The 22,490-nt window shown below is 50.0% G+C and overlaps 1 protein-coding gene across 2 annotated transcripts in view; it reads right to left on the bottom strand.

The window, feature by feature from the left end:
- LOC119388309 (retinol dehydrogenase 12) overlaps window positions 1-22,490 on the bottom strand; it is a 142,696-nt gene that overhangs the window by 56,658 nt on the left and 63,548 nt on the right. For both annotated transcript variants that reach the window (XM_037656009.2, XM_037656007.2), the window contains exon 4: window positions 21,229-21,321. In XM_037656009.2, coding sequence (XP_037511937.1) covers window positions 21,229-21,321 — 93 coding nt within the window. The remainder of the gene's footprint in view (window positions 1-21,228; window positions 21,322-22,490) is intronic.

A 22,490-nucleotide genomic window follows, 5' to 3' on the forward strand; every position in this document is an offset into this window, starting at 1 on the left:
ATGTCATGCCATACCAATTTTGGTATATGACCATTGAACAAAACAGCCGGGAGCGCACCAAGACAGTGTCATGGTAATCATGACGTACATGGCATTCATGCCATGATTTGCATGCTATGACCTGTCACTTATGTTCCTCGTACAGTCACGTCCCGCCATACGGATTTTGGTGTATATCAAGCTAGCGAAACGGCCGCGAGCGCACTAAGAGCGCGGCATGTAAATCACGCCGCTCGTGGCACGCATGCCACCATTTTCATGTTACAGCCTGTCATTTTTATTCGGCATACAGTCGCGTCACGCAATATCAATATTGGTGTATATCAAGCTAGCGAATCGGCCGCGAGCGCACCAAGAGCGTGGCTTGCCACCTATCATGTATGTTCGTCATACAGTCACGTCACGCAATACCCATTTTAGCGTATAATAAATAAATAAATAAATAAATAAATAAATAAATAAATAAATAAATTGTTAAGACGTTTATTGACGGCGAGATTGACGGCGACGATGCACAACGACAGAGCGCAGACTCGCAGACTCTCACGAGCACGAGCACGAGGGGCGTGCTCTCCGAGAATAGGCGAAGAGGGTGACCCACTAGGAGGCGCTTGAGAGGACGACCCATTAGAGCGTTCCAATGCTTCTCTACAATTACCCCGGGTACGAAAAGGGAGCCGCCTGGCGACCTAACAGCTGGTCACTGAGCGGGTCATGGTAGGGCTTGAGGCGCTCCACGTTGACAATGTCGCGCCCTCGACGGCGCATGTCCGAAGATGGTTCAATAGGTTCAATCAGGTAGTTGACCGGGGATGTGCGTTCGACGACACGGTAGGGGCCTTCGTATTTTGGTAGTAGTTTGGAAGAGAGGCCAGTTGCAGTGGTAGGAACCGAGAGCCATACGAGCGCTCCAGGGAGGAACGTGGGTGCAGAAGTGTTGGGGGCACTGCGAATGCTCTTCTGCCGCTCTTGGTCCTGCGTAGTAAAGGTCCTGGCAAGCTCGCGACACTCCTCCGCAAGTCTGGCTGTGGCAGAAATAGGCGCACACTCCGATCGATCCGGCGTGTATGGAAGGATTGTGTCGATTGTGTGCGACGGGTGCCTGCCGTACAATAAGAAAAAGGGTGAGAAACCAGTGGTGCTTTGAGGGGCGGTATTGTAGGCGTAGGTGACGAAAGGCAGAATCGAATCCCAATTTGTGTGATCGGCGGCGACGTACATCGATAGCATGTCGCCGAGCGTGCGGTTAAAGCGTTGGGTGAGGCCATTCGTCTGCGGGTGGTAAGCAGTAGTTTTGCGGTGAACAACGTTGCACTCTTTGAGGATGGCTTCGACGACTTCCGACAGGAAGACACGGCCTCGATCGCTGAGCAGCTCCTGGGGTGGACCGTGGCGCAGCATGAACCGGTGGAGCAGGAAGGAGGCTACATGGCGCGCTGTAGCCGCGGGGAGGGCGGCAGTTTCGGCGTATCGCGTAAGGTGGTCTACAGCGACGATGGCCCAGCGGTTACCAGCCGACGTCAGAGGAAGTGGCCCATACAAATCGATGCCAACGCGCCCAAACGGCCGGTCAGGGCAAGGTAAAGGCTGTAGACCTGCTGGTGACTGGTGCGTTGAAGCTTTGCGGCGCTGACAATCGATGCAGGAGCGAACGAACTTCTGCACGTAGCGGTACATCCCTCGCCAAAAGTACCGTTGGCGAATGCGGTGGTATGTTTTCGATACCCCAGAGTGCGCACACTGCGGATCAGCGTGGAACGATTCGCATATGTCAGAACGGAGACTGCGGGGTATTACTAGTAGCCACTGGCGGCCGTCGGCGTTGTAATTGCGTCGGTGAAGGAGGTCGTCGCGAATGGCGAAATGATGGGCTTGACGACGCAACGCGCGAGTGGATGGTGTTGCCGATGGATCAGTGAGCAAGTCTATCAGTGAAGCGATCCACTGATCCTTGCGCTGTTCGGTAGCGATGGTGTGAATGTCGATGGAAGAAACGGCATTGTGAGACATTGAGCTGTGGGTATCGTCGTCAGGCAAGGGGGAGCGCGAGAGTGCGTCGGCGTCAGCATGCTGGCGTCCGTTGCGGTACAGCACGCGGATGTCGTAGTCCTGTAGGCGAAGTGCCCAGCGGGCGAGGCGGCCTGATGGATCCTTCAATGATGACAGCCAGCATAGTGCATGGTGGTCGGTGATGACATCAAATGGGCGACCATACAAATAAGGTCGGAACTTCGTAAGGGCCCAGATAATCGCCAGGCATTCCTTTTCGGTGACGGTGTAATTGGTCTCGGCTTTGGTAAGCGTACGACTTGCATATGCCACGACATATTCAGGGAACCCCGGCTTGCGCTGCGCAAGGACAGCGCCGAGGCCAACACCGCTGGCGTCTGTGTGTACCTCTGTAGGGGCCGTAGGGTCGTAGTGGCGTAGTATGGGAGGCGACGTCAACAAACGACGGAGCTTCGCGAAAGCTTCGTCGCACTCTGACGACCACGAATTGAGCGGCCCATTACTTCCGAGGAGCTTCGTCAGCGGCGATATGATAGTCGCGAAGTTTCGAATGAAGCGCCGAAAGTAGGAACACAGTCCTACGAAACTGCGCAGTTCCTTGACGGACGTAGGTTTGGGGAACTCGGTCACGGCCCGAAGCTTGGCTGGATCGGGGAGAATACCGTCCTTGGACACGACGTAACCGAGTATTGTCAGCTGCCGTGCTCCAAATCGGCACTTCTTTAGATTCAGTTGTAGACCGGCCTCGCTCAAACGCGTCAAAACATGCCGCAGGCGTTGAAGATGCGTGGAGAAGTCCGGAGCGAAAACAACGACGTCGTCGAGGTAGCATAAGCGTGTGTGCCATTTCAGGTTGCGCAGAGCGGTATCCATCATGCGCTCAAAGGTGGCTGGCGCATTACACAGCCCAAACGGCATGACGGTGAATTCGTACAAGCCGTCGGGCGTGACGAAGGCGGTCTTCGGTCGAGCGTCATCAGCCATGGGTACTTGCCAGTACCCTGAGCGCAAATCGAGAGATGAAAAGAATCCTGCGCCTTGCAGGCTGTCAATCGCGTCGTCTATTCGCGGTAGTGGATACACGTCCTTGCGAGTGATCTTGTTAAGTCGTCGGTAGTCCACACAGAACCGCACAGAACCGTCCTTCTTCGCCACAAGAACGACAGGAGACGGCCAGGGGCTGTTAGAAGGTCGAATAACATCGCGGCGAAGCATCTCGTCGACTTGCTCGTTGATTACACGGCGTTCTGTGGGAGATACGCGATATGGACGTTGCCGCAGTGGCGGCTGGGTGCCAGTGTCGATGCGATGCGTAACGGCGGACGTGCGGCCGAGAGAAGTTTGAGCGACATCGAAAGAAGAGCGAAATTCTTCCAACAGGCCCAGAAGCTGGGAACTCTGGACTGGCGTAAGGTTGTCAGCAATGGAGGAACCAAATACATCAGCGGGTGATGAACCAGACGTGGAAACAGCACCGAGCGTACTGGAACTGTGGCAGTGCATTTCATGTGGTTCGTCCATAACTTGTGCGTCTTCGAGGGGTTCCACGCTACCGAGACATTCCCCTTGCACCAACGTGACACTGTACGGGAATGGATTGATAACAAAAATAGAGGTGCTGCCCTGAGTGACTTGCACGGTCGCGAAAGGCACCAGCAAGCCTTTCCTCGTGCAAACACGGTCAGATGGCGAGAGGAGTGCAACGGTGTCGGAAAGACTTGCGCAGTAGATTGACACCGCCGTTGACGAGTTTGCAGGCACCCTGGTGTCGTCTTTGACATGTACCTTGCCCGCAGCCGACGGATTGTCTGCCGGCGTCCAATCAGGGAACGGTGAGAGCTCTATTTCGGCTGGTGCGCAATGAATGACGGCGTCGTGGAGGGAGAGAAAATCCCATCCTAGGATGACGTCGTGAGAGCAGGCAGGAATTATGATCAATTCGACGGCGTACAGAGCATCCTGAATAATGACGCGGGCGGTGCACACCGCTGTAGGGTGAATACTTTGGGCGCTGGCTGTACGGAGGGAGAGACCGGAAAGTGGCGTCGTCACTTTTCGCAGTAATCGGCTAAGTTTGGCGTCCATGACGGATACGGCGGCTCCAGTGTCGATAAGGGCAGATGCGCGAACACCGTCCACAAACACGTCTATCACGTTCGATGGGCTTCGCTGAGGGCTTTCGCAGTTCGATAGCGTCGCAGCCCTTGCCTCGTGGACTGCGACGACTAGTTTTCCTGGTCACGTGAGACCGGACGTGGCCGCATGGGCGACAGTGAGCGACGTCGTGGAGACGGTGACCGGCGGGTGGATGTTGCGGCGCGGGACGTCGGTGACATAGGCGGCGCTTGGTCATAATAAGGTCGGCTTGATTGGCTGGGGAGGGCTGAGGCGACCCGAGGCGGCTCCATGCGATTGCAGTAGCGTGCGACGTGACCGGCGCAACCGCACGCGAAGCAGATGGGGCGGTTGTCGGAAGTGCGCCAGCGGTTCGCGGGTCCCATCCATGTCGCAGAACGGGACGGACAAGACGGCTGCTGATATGAGGGCATTGTGGGCAGGAGTCGGGGCCTGGGGACGACGTCGACGTACGTAGGCGGCACAGCCGCGTCGAAGGCCTGGAGTCCGACGACGGCTTCGGCGTAACTTCGCGGTGCAGCCACAGGAATCGCTGGGGGCGGCCTGGCTACAGCTTGCGCGTAGCTTAGTGGCGCATGCACTGGAGGCGGTTGGTGGTATTCAGGAATGACCTCTGCGATTTCCTGCTGAATCGCTCGGCGGAGAGGAGGCAGGAGGGTAGTGGGCGGCTCATCAACACGCTGCGGTGGAGCGAAAGCCAGTAGAGAGATCTGGCGGGCAATTTCCTCACGCACGAACGACTTGATTTCGGCGAGCAAGGTGGAGTGGTCGGGAATGGCCGACAAGCCCGCGAGATCAGCATCGCGTGATGGCGGTCGACGGGTCATCAAGCGCTGCCGGCGCAGCTCCTCGTAACTTTGGCACAGCGCGATGACCTCTGCCACTGTGCGAGGGTTTTTGGCCAGCAGCATGGTGAAGGCATCGTCATCGATGCCTTTCATAACATTCCTGATTCTGTCAGACTCCGGCATGCTCGCGTCGGCCTTTTTGCACAAGTCAAGGATGTCTTCAATGTAGCTCGTGAACGATTCACCGGCCTGTTGTGCCCGTTCACGCAACCGCTGTTCGGCTTGCAGCTTACGGACGGCAGGGCGGCCAAACACGTCGACGATGGCGGTCTTGAAATCGGACCACGTCGGGAAATCGGATGCATGGTTGTTGTACCACATGCCGGCCACACCCGCGAGGTAGAAAACCAAGTTGCTCAGCTTGCCTGCTTCGTCCCATTTATTGGGGACACTCACCCGTTCGTAAATCGTGAGCCAGTCCTCCACGTCGGTGCCATCCGCGCCGGTGAAGACAGGAGGGTCACGGATGCGGGGGACACCGGGACAAGCGGTCGGAGCAGGAGGCGGCGTTTGCTGAGCGGCGTCTTGCGGCATGGTAGATGGCACGGTACGGGATCGAAGCTCCAGGGGCATCGAATGGAGACCGAAGTTGTGGTGACGGTACAGCACTCTCCACCACTTTGTTAAGACGTTTATTGACGGCGAGATTGACGGCGACGATGCACAGCGACAGAGCGCAGACTCGCAGACTCTCACGAGCACGAGCACGAGGGGCGTGCTCTCCGAGAATAAGCGAAGAGGATGACCCACTAGGAGGCGCTTGAGAGGACGACCGATTAGAGCGTTCCAATGCTTCTCTACAAAATAAATAAATAAATAAATAAATAAATAAATAAATAAATAAATAAATAAAAAATTCGGCACATCTCACGCGCTGTGAGAATCGGTCTCATGCGAAGCAGAGAGCGAGTACTTTTAATGCTGTATTTTATTTACGAGGTGGATCGACGTGTTTTTATTTGTGTAGTAGCAGTGTGCACATCGTACGCCTACCAGGCACGTCGACTACACTGGCGTTTAAAGGGTAACTTATGGTGCGACGTAACGTCAGCGCTCACGTTAGAGTACGTACGTCAGTATTATCGAAACTAAGTGTACTTTATGGTGCAGTCATGTGAATATCATATGTAGCTTTCGTTAATGTATGCCTCCGGGATCAATCAATGCTTAAATATAGCTGGATGAACCATAGGAAAAAAAATGTAATGTTTATTAGGCTGCTATAAAAGCGGAGCCGGCACTGGGACCACAGACGTTAACCTGAGATGATGCCTGTACCGTAGAAGCACATATGTAGTGTTTATTGCTCTCTTGTAAAATTACATAGCCAGCACCATAACCACAATTGACGTTGCACCAGCATTAAGACTACATAGACTGTTTTTCCAAACCAGTTAGCCCTGGCGTGGCTCTGAGGTAGAATACCTGATTGCCACGCAAAGTACTTAGGTTCGATTCCTGCTGGGACCTTAATGTCTATTCCTTCCATTCGTCGGGTCAACGTTGCCGGGTCTCCCTTTCTGGAGGTGCATTGAGGTACGGGGGCGGAGTCACTTTTCTTTTTGTTGTTGTTCGTTTCCTGACGTCACTTCCGTTTTTTCTTTTTTTTGCGTGGAGCGGCTGTATGTTTTCTGAAGTCATTATTTTTGTTTTTTGTTTTTTTTTTGCGCGGGTAGGAGGGACAACACTGCAGAGCATGGACCCGACTAACCCGACAGCGCCGACAGGCTGACACGATGTTCTCTGCTGACACGGGCACATTTGATCGCTGCATCAAGGTCGGCTGCGTGGTTTAATCGTTTAATCGCGATTTGGCTGACCTCAGAGCCAAACTCGATCCGTGTCGGCCCTGATTGCGATCAAGTGTCCGTACGACACCGGTATATGACACGGTGTGAAAGCAAGCTTGACGGCTCGCAGAAGTTCGAGCCATCGTGGTGACCGCTGTTACGACGGTGGATACGCAGGTCGTTGAAGGCGCACGTAATATTTCCAAGGTTATTGTCGTGATCGACTTGAACATAAGCCTCCTGTGTTCCCGAAGAATCTGACCTGGAAACTGGACTCGCTTGAGCGCTGGCCAGACGTCAGCTGAGTTCAATACCGAACTGTCGACCGCATCCTGGATACGTTGGCTGTCGATCGCGATCAAAAGTGTCCGTGCGACACCGGTATTATGGCACGGTGTGAAAGCAAGCTCGACGGCACGCAGAAGTTCGAGCCATCGTGGTGTCGGCTGTTATAACGGTGGCAGTGATACCTTTCTCTATGGTGATACAATGATACACGGTTTGTTGCTTTTGTTCCTGCAACATTGCTCGATTTATTGTTCGTGCGCCTGCGACGCGCGAGTAAAGATTGGATACGACATACGGCCAGCCCACGGGCCACCAAGTAGCTGTTTGGTACTGGAACGACGGCCAACGTAATAATCCAGGATGCGGTCGACATTGGACGCGTCCTCATTAAAGTATTAACATATTTAGCGCGCATTAACTAATGCTCCACTCACCCAGCCAACTCGTTCAGCAGTTTTAATTCCAGAGTTCGTTACTGAACTCAGCCGCGCTCGCACAACGCACAACGCTTCGCACTTGCCCGCCAGGCTTTCCCAGTTTCCCTTTCCCTCCCGTCGCGCCGCAGAAGCAGGAGACAGGGAGGAGGGTGCACGCGGTCGCCATTCATCTAGACTGAACGTCGCCGGTTCTGCGACGACCGCGGGCTGGTTACAGGCGCGTTTTGGTCATTTATGGTCGCCCATTTGCACTGTGAGTTTTACGGTGTTGAGTGGATACCTTGGGCAATGTAAGAACGAACATGGAAATCTTTTGCTTGTTCAAGAACGCAACACGCGTTCAGAGTTTGGTGTACCTGGTATGAAACACTGGGCGTTACATAGCAGTGACAATTGGCACTCTTTCTTTCTTCGGTAGTTTACCTAGACGAATACTTAGTTTTCTTCAGAAAGACGCCGTTCTGCTACATGTGCGACCCTTTGATGTGGATGCAGTCGAGAGTACAGTAAATGAACACGACACTGATATTGACATTGTGCTACCAAAACATAATCAAAGTACAGATGACGAAAAAGGAAACGGTGGCAACTCAGGCACTTTCACTGTGAAAGACGTGGGAAGTAAATGTAGGTCGGATAATCGATGCCTTCCACAATATTCCGGCAAAATTAATTATCACCTTACTTCAGTGACATGACGGCAGGGTTCCGTTTGGTGTCACAGAAGTCTGTTGCCAGACTTGGGGGTATTTGCCCCTGCAGTCCTAGCTTTCCCGTAAGGTTGCTGTGTAACCCGCTGGCATTTCGGAAGTGCCTGTATGTTTCGTTCTAAAATTAACGGATCGGACTCGATCGTGTCTCGGAAGTTTGGAATTCAGGCTTTCGGACTCGGTTGTGTCTGAAAAGTAGGAAATCCACGCGCAACGACGGGTTTCCCGGGGAACTGAATGGCGTCGTCGAAGTCCCGACACTGCGTCGGCGGCGTTGCGATACATCTGACTCGGTTTCGCCGCAGTATGGAATATCTCCGCACCTGTGCGCGACGTGTCGACTACGCACAGCGAGGCGTTCCTGGGGCGTGGCCGGACTGGAAAGGCGCGCGCGCGCGTTCCGTGGCTGGGGAAGCTCATTCATAGCGTCGCAGAAAACGTTGCGCTTCCTTCAACAAAACGCGTTCGATCTGGCACTCCAGTGACACAGGTACACCACGGACGCTAGAAAAATACTGAGAAGGGCGAAGGGGCACGTGGGTTACTGGCGCCCCAGGGAGACGGGCACAGCACGGACATTTTCAAAACAGTGAGAGCCGATGGGAAAGCATGCTGGACATGACTTCAGCAACTGCTGCCGGCACAACATCTGAGAAAAATTGCCAGCATTCTCGCTTGATTGGCTGTAGCGATTGGCGACACAATATACTCGGCCTAATTAAAACAGCCGATGTCAACACAACGCACAGGCATTTGCGAAATGCGCAGCGGATTGCACAGGAACTTTACGGGAAAGCTGGAGTTCTAGGAGCAATCTTAGCCGCCAAATCTGGCGGCAGTCAGGCAACATTGACCCCCGTGTCTCACAACAGACTTATGTGACACCAAACGGAAACCTGCCATTTTGAAGAAAATCGGCGCAACTTGGCATTCACTCGAAACACGCTCACATTCATACACGCATCCACTCAGGGCCAGGGCACTCAGTTATCTAGAGCATAACTGTGCTTCGGTTGATCACCCCATAAATATGCGTACGCGATAAAATAGTAAAACGATGTTTCGCGGTAAGAGGGCAATATAATTCAACGACGATAATTAGCCCAGTTTTCACCCATACACGTCTCCAGAAAGGAGGAAAGCTAGAATGCCTCTATATTTCTCAAATCAAGGTTTTTAGCAATGAAAGAAAAGTAATACTGCCACAGACGAATTGACACCTTCTTACCATGATCCATATCAGGAAAATTCGGCAGTTTCCCCGCTTTTCTTCGTAAATTGGACCAAAATTAGTGCAGTAACAGAAAAAAAAATACTTGCCTTCAGTGCAGCCAGAAGATTCTGGCGGTGATTCTTGCTCGTACGCCGAAGAAAACAAGTTGCAGTGGCTTAGCTCGGCTATGCCAGGATAACGTAGCGTTAGCAAAGGTTCAGCTGGCTGTTCTTAGCTTTCTTGATTATCTAGGATTAGCTTGATTATCATGCTTACTGCTGCTCCAATGACACACACATGGTGTACATATTATGTGGCACATGTATATCGGTAGCGTTGACCCAACGAATGGAAAGAATAAAGATCAGAATCCCAACAGGAATCGAATCCAAGCATTCTGCGTGGCAGTCACGTATTCTACCACAGAGCCACATTACGTCTTGACACTGCTTTAGAAAAACACCCTATGCAGGCGTAATGTCGGTGCATCGTGAATTTTGATTACAATGCTGGTTATCTAATTTATTACAAAGCAATGAACATTACATATGCACTCCTATGATACGGGCGTCATGCCGGGTTAACGTCAATTGTGGTTCCAGTGCTGGCTCCGCTTTCACAGAAGTCTAATAAACATTACATTTGTATTCATATGATTCAGCAAGCTATATACAAGCGTCGCTCGACCGCGGGGAATACGCTAACGAACGTTACGTATAATAGTCACATCATCGCACCGTGAAGTGCACTTCGTTCGACAATACTCATGTCTGTGCTCTATAGTGAGTGCTGACGTTACGTCAGACCATAAGTTACCCTTTAAACGCCAGTGTAGTCGAAGTGCCTGATAAGGTCACAATGTGCACCCTGTTACTACGCTTAGAAAAACACGGCGATCCACCTCCTAACGTTTGGCTCAAAGTCGAAACATGCAGCATAGACAACTGCTCGCTGACTGCTTCGCATAACACCGGCCACGCTGCCACCAAGGCCGAGGAGGCGGCACCTGCCCTTTCAAAAGCTGACACCACTCTAAGCGGGGGCGCGCGCATCGAAGCACTCTACCCACCGCTAAAGTCACTGGAACGGGAAAAGTACCGCGTTCTTTTTCTCTTCGCCGCCGCGCCCTTTCGGCGGCTTCACCACACAAATGGTCCAGCTCGCTCGCCTCGCCAGTGTCTCCCGGCCACCGACGCACGGCGCTTTGAAGGGAGATTGTTTTTATAGCTTCAGAAAAGCGTGCACGAACATTACGACATCCCGTATCGTTTTGACACTTCATCGCAAGCTTGTTGATGCATCGAAGAAGGCCTTGGTGCAGCAACTGGCGGGAAACGGGCAAAGCCGTCTTTGCTATTCCGAGTGGGAAAAAGGTTGCCATGCGACGGGCTAAAAATTTGTTCCCACGACTGACAACCGCCTTTCTGAGGCAAGCGTTTTATTGAGAATTCGCAAATGTTGTTTCGGGTAATGTTGGCGTCTCTGCTGCATTAGTGCAGCTTGTTTCGCATGGTTGCCGCAGAAGGTTCATGCACAATAACATTGCCGGGCAGCTTTTAATTACGTTTGGCGTAAAATTCACGCCTTTGAGCTCACATCAGTGCGCCATGAAACCTGACTGCTACAGATTGGTATTGCGTGGCGTGACTGTATGACGAACATAAATAACAGTGTGTACCATGAAAATAATGGCACGCATGTCATGTAAGGCATCATTTACATGCCATGCTCATGGTGCACCCGCGGCCGGTTTGCTGGCTTGATATGCACCAAGATTAGAAGCGCGTGACGTGACTGCATAATTGTGCCTTTTGTGTCAATCCGGCAGATCCCACGCATTGTGGGAATCAGTCTAATGCGAAGTAGCCAGCAATGAGCTGCATATATCGTCTTGTTCGTCTTTGAGGCGGATGAAGTCATTCATGTCATGACATCTAGTTCACTATATAGCGCATGTTTGTCATGCATGCATGCATGTAGAATCTGGTATATACAACGCATGACCTGTAATTTATGTTCGTCACGCACCGATGTCATGCCATACCAAATTTGGTATACATCCAGTTAACAAAACGGCCGGAAGCGCACAAAGACGGTGTAATGTAAACCATGCCGTACATATCATGCATGTCATCGTTTTCACGTTAACACCTGTCATTCATGTTCGTCATACAGTCACCTCACGCTACACCAATTTTGGTGTATATTAAGCTACCGCGAGCGCACCATCAGCATGGCAAGTAAGTGATGCTGTACATGACATGCAAGTCATTATTTTCATGTTACCACCTGTCACTAACGTTCGTCATACTGAAATATCTCGTCATATCAATTTTGGTATATATGCATTTCACTAAACGACCGCGAGCGCCCCGAGACCATGTCATGTAAATCATGTTTTACATGGCATGCCTGCCATGATTTGCACGTTATGACGAGTAACTTATGTTCGTCATCAACTCTTGTGACGCCATATCAATTTTGGTGTGTATCAGTCAAGCGAAGCGGCCGCAAGCGCACCATGAGCGTGGCATGTAAATCATGCCGTACATGGCGTACACTGTCAATTTTTATGAAAGGGAACACGCGAGCTCGTGGCCTGCGCGCTCCGGCGGCTGCTTGCAGCGCCTTCAAGCGGGAGCGAGAGCAACCACAGCCTCTTTTCGCGCCATCTATTGGCAAGCAATACAACCAGTCATGTGTGATATGCAACCGGCTGCAAGATTGCAAGCACCTCCCCCTTCAAGGCGATTAAGCAAGAGACCGGGCCAGCGGCGTGTCGTCTGCTGCTTGTGAATTGTGCTTGGCTCGCGAGCCCACTCGAAACGGGGAAGCGCTGCTGCTTTTCTCTCACGCGTCACCGCTTCGGCTGATTTAAAATACTTTAAGCGACAGCGGTGCAGTCAGGTGAACTTTTGTTGGCAGTTTCCCGTTTTGAAATCTCTCATCGAATGCTGTGGAAAACATTCTTCTGTTTGGAATCCCACTTAGCCGAGAACGTAACAGCTGCCAATACAAAAAGCACTTATATGACCGCGCTGGATGCTTTAAAGCCATGCACAGCGACTGCCGCTGGGGTCATTGATGACAGCGCGAGATGGTGCTGCGTAGCAAACAGAAGGAGAAACAGTCTCGTGGTACCTGTGAGGATTTTCATCGATATTTATTAGTAACATCAATGACATGAGTATGAAACGTGAAAAGGAATAATTTAAATGTGTTTATAGAAACTGAAAAAATACGTCAATTGTCGTTTTGGTTTTGATTCAACAGAAAAAAAAGTACCACATTGCGACACCTCTCAATACTTAATGGCTTCACCATTTGCGGCCATGACAACTGCCACTCTAGTTAGTTGGGATTCCTATAGAGCGGCCGTTAGGGATGTCTCCCTTCTTAGCTTCTCCCACTCCTCCTTGATGACAGCCCAAGGGTTGTCCGCCGAGAGTCCGTGTAAAGGCCGGCCCGCGAGTGCGCTTTCCAAATGTCCCCGGGAAACCACCAACATAACGGCAAACTGCCTACAGAAGTTCAGTTCACTGCGGCGCTGTCACTTAAAGCGCTTTAAAACAGCCGAAGCGGTAACGCGCGAAAGCCAAACAGCAGAGGTTCACCGTTTCGAGCGCGCTCGCGTGCCAAGCACAATTCAGAAGCAGCAGACGACGCGCCGCCGGCCCGACCTCTTGCTTAATCGCCTTGAAGGGGGAAGGGGTTGCAATCTTGCAGCCGGTTCCTTATCACCCATGACTGGTTGTTTTGCTCGCCACTAGATGACGCGAATAGAGGCGGTGGTTGCCTTCGCTCCCGCTTGAAGGCGCTGCAAGCAGCCGCCGGAGCGCGCAGGCCACGAGCTCGCGTGTTCCCTTTCATAAAAATTGACAGTGTACATATCATTTTCATGTTACCACCTGTAGTTTATATTCATGTTATCCCATACCAAATTTGGTATACATCCCATTAACGAAACGGCCAGGAGAGCACATAGTCGTGGGCGGCTAGATAGATAGATAGATAGATAGATAGATAGATAGATAGATAGATAGATAGATAGATAGATAGATAGATAGATAGATAGATAGATAGATAGATAGATACTACGTTCAAACTTGCAGAAGTTCGCTAATAAATGATTCGCAGTTAATAAATGCCGACAGCCGAGCGCGTAAATGCCGCGCAGTTCGCATTTCTTTATCGGGTTAGTACGCGTGCGTGCGCGTGTAGGCAAGTTAAAACTGCCGCTATTTCTTTCCTAATCAGTTAGCGAACAACGGTATGCTTTATTCGGGGCTGCAAAAGCGCACGCAATGCGTAAAACATGCGTTACTCCGCGTGAAATCAACAACGCGCCGACGCAGCTTCGGCCGCGCTGGACCAAATATGGCGACGGGCAGAACGGTCGCGATACTTTTCCCGTTCCAGTGACTTTACCCACCGCGTGCTCCCAGCGCCGCCGCGCGGTAGCTGCGGCGACATAGCAAGCTGTCACCGTAGCGTTACGGAGGAGTTTCGTGACCAGAAAAGCATTGAAGGACTCTGCTAAAACCCAAGGCTTCATGCAGGCTTGTGCCCAAACGTATACCTGTGGTGCGATCTTGTACGCATTCCAAATAAACACGGATGCGTGGCGTTACGTCCAGCCGCACGCGAATGGCCCGTGAACCGCGACAGACGTCACGGCCCTGCATTGACCAATCGCGTGCGGTCATGTGCGGCTGGATATAATGCCACGCCTCCGTGCTTATTTCGGAAAGCGTACAAGATCGCACCACTGGGTGGATGGATGGATGGATGCTATGAGCGTCCCCTTTGTAACGGGGCGGTGACATGTCTGCCACCAGGCTCGGAGAAAAAAAAAAAAAAAAAAAAAAAACCTTCCTTGTTTTATGTTGGCCTAATACCTTATTTACATTGATTAAATCTATGTTATTATACCAAATAAATATAAATTCACGGTCTATCTCTCTGCCTCTTAAGGCAGAATGACCTTATTTTTCCCCCCATTATTTATTTTTGTTCTTTATCTCTACTTTTCTGCCACCAATACTCTAACCGTCTCTTACTTATTTCTATCGCGGACGTGTTCGGCTTTCCATTGTTGTCCCTAAAACCCAAGGCTTCATGTAGACTCGTGCCCACACGTATACCTGGGTGAATATCGCCACATTCAATCAGTACATGTTCCATCGTTTCCTTAGTTCCCCCGCAGCATGTACATTGTTCTTCTTCGTTACTGAATCTCGCTTTATAACTTCGCGTTCTAAGGCAGCCCGACCTTGCTTCAAACAGTAAAGCGCTTCCCCTTGAATTATCATAAAACCTTTCCCTCCTTATTTCGTTTTTTCCCTTTCGGTAGTTACTCAGAGCCGGCTTCTTTTCCATCGCTGCCATCCAATAAGTCCTCTCCGCCTCTCTGACCTTCCGCTTAATGCTCCTTGTTGCCATATCGCCCGCACTGCTAGCCGTATATTTACTGGTGAGCCTCCTAGTTCTTTTTCTCCACTGCGTGTCAACGCTTTTTCTATACAAATACCTGAAAACCTTCTCTGCCCATCTACTCTTCTTCATTTTCCTCAGCCTCTCTTCGAATCTCATTTTGCTCTGAGCTTCCCGCACTTCAAAGCCTGTCCATCCCATATCACCCTTTACAGCCTCATTTGTCGTCTTCCCGTGAGCGCCCAATGCGAGGCGGCCCACCGTCCTTTGATTTACATCCATTCCTGATTGTACCTCTGACTTCATGCACACCACTGAGTTCGCAAATGTAAGCCCCGGGACCATCACACCCTTCCACAGCCCTCGAAGCACCTCGTACCTATTGTACCCCCATAAAGCTCTGTGCTTCATAATTGCAGCATTCCTCTTTCCCTTTGCTACCGATGCTTTCTCTTGTACCTCCATATATCTATCCCCCTCATTTACCCATACTCCGAGGTACTTGTACTCGCTTACCCTCGGTATTTTTTGGCCCTGTATAAAGACCGCATGGTCTTCGTGATCATTGAATACCATCAATCCACATTTTGTTGCACTAAATCCTAGTCCTAAAGCCTCACATTCCCTTCCGCATATATCAGCCAGTCGCTGTATATCATCTTGACTGTCCGCAAATAAGACAATATCATCAGCATAAAATAGACCTTGAAGCTTCTGCTCAACCATCGTGCCGACCTGTTTGTGTGACAAATTAAATCCAATGTTGCTACCTTCTAGCGCTTTTTCCATCCTCACCATGTACAGCATGAATAACAGCGGGGACAAAGGACATCCCTGTCTCAGCCCCTTGCCGATTTCAACGCTGTCCTTGCTACTTATTCCTTCCCATTCTATACAGACTGTATTTTCTCGGTATATTTCCCTCAAAAGCTGTATACAGTCGTCACCTATGCCCACTTCTTTCAGTATATCCCACAAAATTTCCTGATTAACGTTGTCATACGCCCCGGTAATATCTAGATAAGCTACGTATAAGGGCCTGTTTTCTATTTTCAATATTTCTATACACTGGGTAAGAACAAACAGATTATCGTCTAACCGCCTGTCGATTCGAAATCCATTCTGAAGTTCTCCCAAAATATCATTTTGTTCTACCCACGCTTCTATTTTTAATTTTACTGCCTGCATCGCCAACCTGTATAGCACCGATGTAATGGTTAGCGGTCTATACGAGCGAATGTTATCCTTTTCTCCCCTGCCTTTATAGATTAAGTTCATTCTACTTTTTCGCCAACTGTCTGGTATTTCCCTCTCCTGTAAGCACTTTTCTACGGCTTTCAGCAGTGCTTCTTTAGTGTTATGTCCGAGTTCGTTAATGAGGCTGACGGGAACCCCATCTAAGCCCGGTGTAGTGCGCTTAGGAATTTTTCCTTCGGCTTTCTTCCAATTGAAATTCTCTAGTACTACATCTTCGTCGGTTGCACTCCTTTGCGCACTTTTACTCACCGGGGGAATCCCCTGGGCGACCTTTTTAAATGAATCGGCTGTTATCTTTCGGATGTAACCTAGCGCTTCATACCCTTCCAATTGATTTCCTCCTTCATCTACCATATGTTGTTGCATTGTGACAGACTTCCTACCCAGCGCTTTTAGGTGGTTCCAAAATATCCTGGGCGCGGCCTTCTTCTTTTCGCGAATCTCTGTCATCCAGCGTTCACTTTCACCTTTAATTTTTGCCTCGACTAATTTCTGCACACTGGATTTTTGCTCTAAATATATTTCCCATATTTGGTTGACTTCGTCCTGTGGCCGCTTCTCCTTTTTTGCTTGTCTGTGCTCCCGTGATGCCTCACGTCGCTTCTCGATCGCCTCCCGGATTTCTTTGTTCCACCAACTTTTTGGCTTTCTCTTTCCTTTCCAACAAATAGTTTTCTTCTCTTTTTCCATTTCTTTTGTGATTATATGTAGCAGCTCACTATACTTCCAGTCTTTACCTGGTAGTTCGTCTACTTTTTCCTCGACTCTTGCGGCTATATTTCTTATTTGTTTGTCATTTAGATACAAGCTGCCAAACTTTGATTCTATGTTCTTATTATCAGTTTTATATCCCATTTGTAATATTATGCGTTTATGATCACTACCCAAGCTGTTAATGCCTTCCTCGTCTATTCTCATCTCTCTAAGTTTGTCATATATTCCTTCTGTCATGAGACAATAATCAATGCTCGATTGCCGGTTTCCGACTTCCCACGTGATCTGCCCCTCACACTTAGGCCCCACGTTAACTATCTCAAGACTATGTTGCTCGCAGAGATCTAGCAATAACTTGCCATTGGTGTCTGAATATCCGTCAAGGTCATGAATGTGAGCGTTCATGTCCCCTAGAAGGATTATTTCGGCATCAGGACCAAATTCTTTAATATCGGTGCTTATGCATTTCACCATCTCCAGATTCTTTTCTCTGCAGTTATTGCCTGTCCACAAGTAAGCTACACCTAGCCACGTTTTCTTTCCACCTACTGTGCCCGAAACCCACATGTGCTCTGAACACGTTTGTTTCACTCTATCCAATTTTGTTCTGCTATGAATTAGCATTCCAACACCCCCACCTCTCCTTTCTGATGTGATCCTGTTACATCCTTCCCAAATATAATTGTCAATATGTGGTGGCTCTTCCAAGTCTCTAAGGTGTGTTTCTGTAACCGCATAAACACCTATCTGTTCCTTGCTTAACTGCTCCTCAATCTCTAACCATTTTGCCTTTTTTCTGCCACCCTGCATGTTTATGTAACTAATTGCAACACGCGCCTTCTCCCTTCTTTTACCTTTTCTCTGGTTTTTCGCTATACTGCCTGTCAAAGAGTCCCCCTGGTTGTTTTCCTCATTACAAGCTACCCTGGGCACCGAAGGGCCCGCGTGCCCCCCAAAAAAAGCTACTGCGCGACCTGCCAGTCGCCAACCCACCTCATGACCAAGCCTCTTATCGAAGTGAATTCTGTCTCTTTGGAAACCGCCCCACCTGTGCACCTCCCTGTTTATATCCACTACCTCGAAGCCCTTCTCACGACTAATTCGCCATATCTCTTTGTTTGCGTCGACAACCGCTCTTTGCAAGTTGATATTCCTCACTGGTACTTCCGGTATTGTGCATACCACTATCTGCACCTGAGGGGAAATGGCGCGCATGTCATCGACCCCTTTCGCCAATGTGGGCGCTAGTTCGGCTGATTCTTCATTCAAGACGTCGTTTAGACCTCCCGCGATTATCACGAGGTTACGTCCATTAGCCTTAATTGCGAGTTTTGCGCTAGCTCGTCTCATCACTGATCCCAGCCTATGTCCCGGGAACTTCCCTATTAAAACTCGTTTGTCGCCTCTCACCCTTTCCTTGACTGCTTCTTCGCATCTAACTAAATTTGAGTCCCCGGCGATTATCACGTGCTCCGACTCTTCTGCTGGACCGTCCCGCACCTGGCTACTGCCTCGGTTATTAGCCCGTGTCACTGCTGCTTTGTCCCCTCCCCTTCCCAAAACTACTTCGCGGAAGCTGGGTCCTGTGACCCTTGCACCTGTCTTTTCCAAACCTGTTTCCCCCTTCGCGTCTACCACTGTGGGGGTCGATGCCCCGCTGTCGCTTGCTTCTTTGTTCACCATTACTACATTTGCTAACTTCTCCTCGGCTGACTTAAGCCTTTCCCCCATGGCCATCGTTTTTTCCCGCTCTGTCGCCAACGCAAACTCCAGCTCGGCGATTCTTACCATGAGCTCATTCTGGGCAGCCATCATTATTTCCATTTTCGCCTCTAACTCGCATTGCTTACACTTGGCGTCAGCTCCCTCTGTCTTCTCATCCGTACAAACCTCTATTTTCCATCCCATTCCGCACCCTGTACACTTTACGGTCTTTTTGACCATGGCTAGATCGTTCACACGGCGGATTAGTATTTTCCATCGTATACCAGTATACTGGTATACGATGGGATGCACATTAACTGTGCATCCATTAACTGTGGATGCACAGTTAATGCGCCCTCTCGCGGTAGCCGGGCGCGCGAGGCGAACACGTTGGTTTTGCTGGGGAGCGCGGCGATTGGGACGGCCGGACAGAGTCGCGCGCCCGCCGTCTCGGAGGTCATGCTGTTCCCTTGCCGGTGCGTAACTCGACGTTGTGTGTGGTGGACGTCGATGCGTGAAAATGGCAAAGCAAAACGAGCCCCGCTTGCTTTTTCGCGGCTAAGGACGAATAGGAAAGGAATACGTCAAACGAAGTAGTTCGCGTCGGCGTGGCGACTTGTATGCCGCTAATTACGTTTACTGCGTGAGATAAGAACTGCACAGTGGCGTCGGAAATGTTCTGAAAATGCGTCGCACAAATAAAGAGCTTGAAGTACGACGTGCGTGTAGAAGCGAGCATATTTTTCTTTTTGGTATACGATGGAAAATACTTTTTATCGGCAGCCTCGCGTGTCGCTTGTCCTACTACCGGCGCGCATTAGCAGAGATAGTTGAAATGACGTGTTAGCAACGATAAAAAGAAAGACCGCACGAAGTGGCCGTCTCTTAGTTTTCTAAACTAGCGCTGTTAGTACCTCGAACACTTTGCTAAATTATATTTTTCAACATGTGCAACTGTGTTTTTCGTCTACGTCCTTCGATCATAAAGCCGATCCTGAGGCCCCTCAGCCCGACAATCGTGCACAACCGACAAAGTGGGCACTGCAGAGGACTATTGTGCCTCGGAATGGTTGCCACAAAGCCTCCGTTCGGGCTAACAATAATAAGATGAACAAGGGAACCAACAATGTGTCAGTAGTAGCTGGGGCAGTAGCGCAGCCAGAAAGTTTTTTTTATGTGAGGGTTCAACCATACTTTATGTATTCGTCCGTGCGTTTGTATGTGCACGTGTATACACATGTAAAATAAAAAAACACTATTTGGGGGAGGGGGTTAGGGGGTTTGAATCCCCGTGATTACGCCAGCGACTTGGATAGAAAGCGAAAGAAACCGCGCGAAGACAGGACGGGTTTGCTTATCGGCCGCGCCGAACGGTTACGTTTCAAAGTTTTCTCCAATCAGCCTCGTATGACTTCCATGGCAAATGATAAAATTGCACCTTCGACATGCGAACTCGCAAGAGCAGATAGAAGTCGACTTTTTTCGCCGCGTACACACGCTTGCGCTGCTAGGGGCCAACATGCTGCGGCAAAGCGCGGCTGTGCGGATGGAGCATTTTGCCAGCAGCCATGTCCGATTTGAAACAGCAGCGCCTATACGTCCCTTTTAACGTAGGTCCTTCTGGACACCCCTGCCTTTCCTTTCTCTCCTCCATGGACCTTCATCCGTGTCCTTAGACGCGCAACACTTCAGTTGACACAGGCAACAATGAAATGGGGCAGCGTGAGATGACAATTGATAGAAGATCAGATTGCGCTATCAGAGACACTGAAGAGCCCACCATCTGGAAGTCGTAAGTTATTGGAATACGCAGGCGCACCTCCAAGGGCCGCATTCCTGTACGCCGGCCCGGAAATGCGTGTTACAAAAGCCTGGCTTAATGAACTTTACGCAGAATCTTCTTCTGGAGTCGATGTGTAACAGAAGACATTTACTGTCGGAAACTTCCTTCCCTGAAACAAGGCTGTAATACGCACGGCGCCTTTTTCTAGCGTTCCTCCCATGGAAAGCCGTGCTTGAAATTTTCGCCAAGAGGGAATTTCGCTGACCTGTACAGACTACCATGTTCCAAAAGTCGATGCACACGCGAGAGTGAAGATACTTTCTGGCTCCTTCCTTGTGTCCGAAGGAGGGCGTTTACGCCACCACCTAGAAATATATCAACGAAGCGTTTCCAGTGTACACGTTTCTATTGTACCGCCCGCATTCATATGACTCAGATATATTTTCATTCTTTACAGCCAACCAATGTCTACCCCATTGCAGGGTAGTGAACCGGATTCCGCCTTACATGCATCTCTCCCTTTTCGGAGCGTAGTTGGTTCGACACCGAGCAACGCAAAGAAATGTTTTGTTTTGCGCATTTCTTGGTAGCGATGACCGTCACAGAGGCACGGGCAGCTTTCTCGCTGACTGAAGAGCTTGCGGAGTTAATAATCAGGGGTCGTGAATGCACCACAATTTCCCGGCTACCACGCATGAGGTTATAATGAGTGGTGTGAAGAAATGTGTACATTTTGTGAGGCGCGTACGTGAGATGAAGGAATGAACACAGTTGGGGCACCACGGTGTGGCCCCTCTGTACGTGACTGTGCACACAGGAGCGAACCACGGGCTCTCCCGTTGATGTTTTTCAGCTTTGCACAATATTAAGAAATGGTCTGTAACACCAATATCTGAACAACTCACCTAGCAACAGTAGAGTCAGCAGCACCGGAGATAAGTGATTTATTTGGAAGCAGGCCTCGAAGCCGTCTTTTGTGTACGTCAACTCCGACGAGCCTAGCAGGAAGGAACAGAATGGCGTTCTGCGAAAGGATGCGCTTGAAGAAAAATCATGGATTTTCGCCCAGTTTTGCAATCAACATGCAAGCAAGTAAAATATCATCAAAGGCTTCCCTCAGTTTTAGAATGAGTCGTACCTGCAAGAAAAGTGGGAATTAGTATTTAGAGCAGCTGAAGTGCAAATAGAAAAACAGTGTTAAAAGCACATGTGAGGAAGCACTTCAAGGTCGGCTGACAAAGCTTTCGACATTAGGAACAAGCACGCAAGCGATTGTGGAAACAGCAAGGGCGAGTATGGCACATGGCGCGGCCGTCATTGTCGCACTGCAGGACATCGTTGAAAATCTTCAGCGCAAACTTGTTCGTGCCTTTCACAGCATTGCTTCAGAGAAGGCGTGTCCTTGGCGATTCTGTTGAAGAACTTAAAATGGGTTGGATGCGAGTTGGTTCATGGGAATCATCGTTTCAACAAGAAAACACCAGGCGCGACAGAAACAAGCATGGTGGCGTCTGGAAAAATTCTTGTCCTCTAAGGTTTCTTATTAGCGCTCCCAAAGTTGAAATATATAATCGAAACTTTCGAGAACGTTTGATCAGAGGCACAGCCACGAAATTATCGCGGCAATTTGATGGCCGCGTCGTCACGCCCACTTCAGCGTCGCCGCATCCCTCTGGCGGCAATATCGGGAAATTGGTTTGCGCCATTTCTCAAGGATCAGATTCGCACAAAAGTTGCCCGCGTTCCAGAGTGACAGCATTGGTTCCTCAAACAAGTATTAAGGGCGCTTTTGCTGAGGGCAGTGCTTCACGATCTTGTCAAGTATCGCACTTTTGCAACTACTTCCAATACCTGTAAATTTTCAAGTTATAACATCTGTCAAGCTCATGTTCGCAGGATACCAGAAAAATGAACAATTTCGTTTCTGTAGTCTTCAGTCCAAGTTGCCCCATATATCCCCTTTAAAAGGCACTGCGCAGTGGAGCTTTCCAACGCGTCTGCAGTAAAATCCCTGAAAAGTAAGCTTCATATAAAAAACATTAGCACAGCTTCAGTGACGTAAAGGCCAACTCCGGCGATTTTTCGAGGTTACAGGATCTCAATAAAATTCGCTGGGTGTGTTCCTTTGCACGTTTCATATCGCATACCACAGACCTGTGAGATATGC

This window comes from Rhipicephalus sanguineus, chromosome 3 (assembly GCF_013339695.2).
Source record: "Rhipicephalus sanguineus isolate Rsan-2018 chromosome 3, BIME_Rsan_1.4, whole genome shotgun sequence".
NCBI classification, from domain to species: Eukaryota; Metazoa; Arthropoda; class Arachnida; order Ixodida; family Ixodidae; genus Rhipicephalus; species Rhipicephalus sanguineus.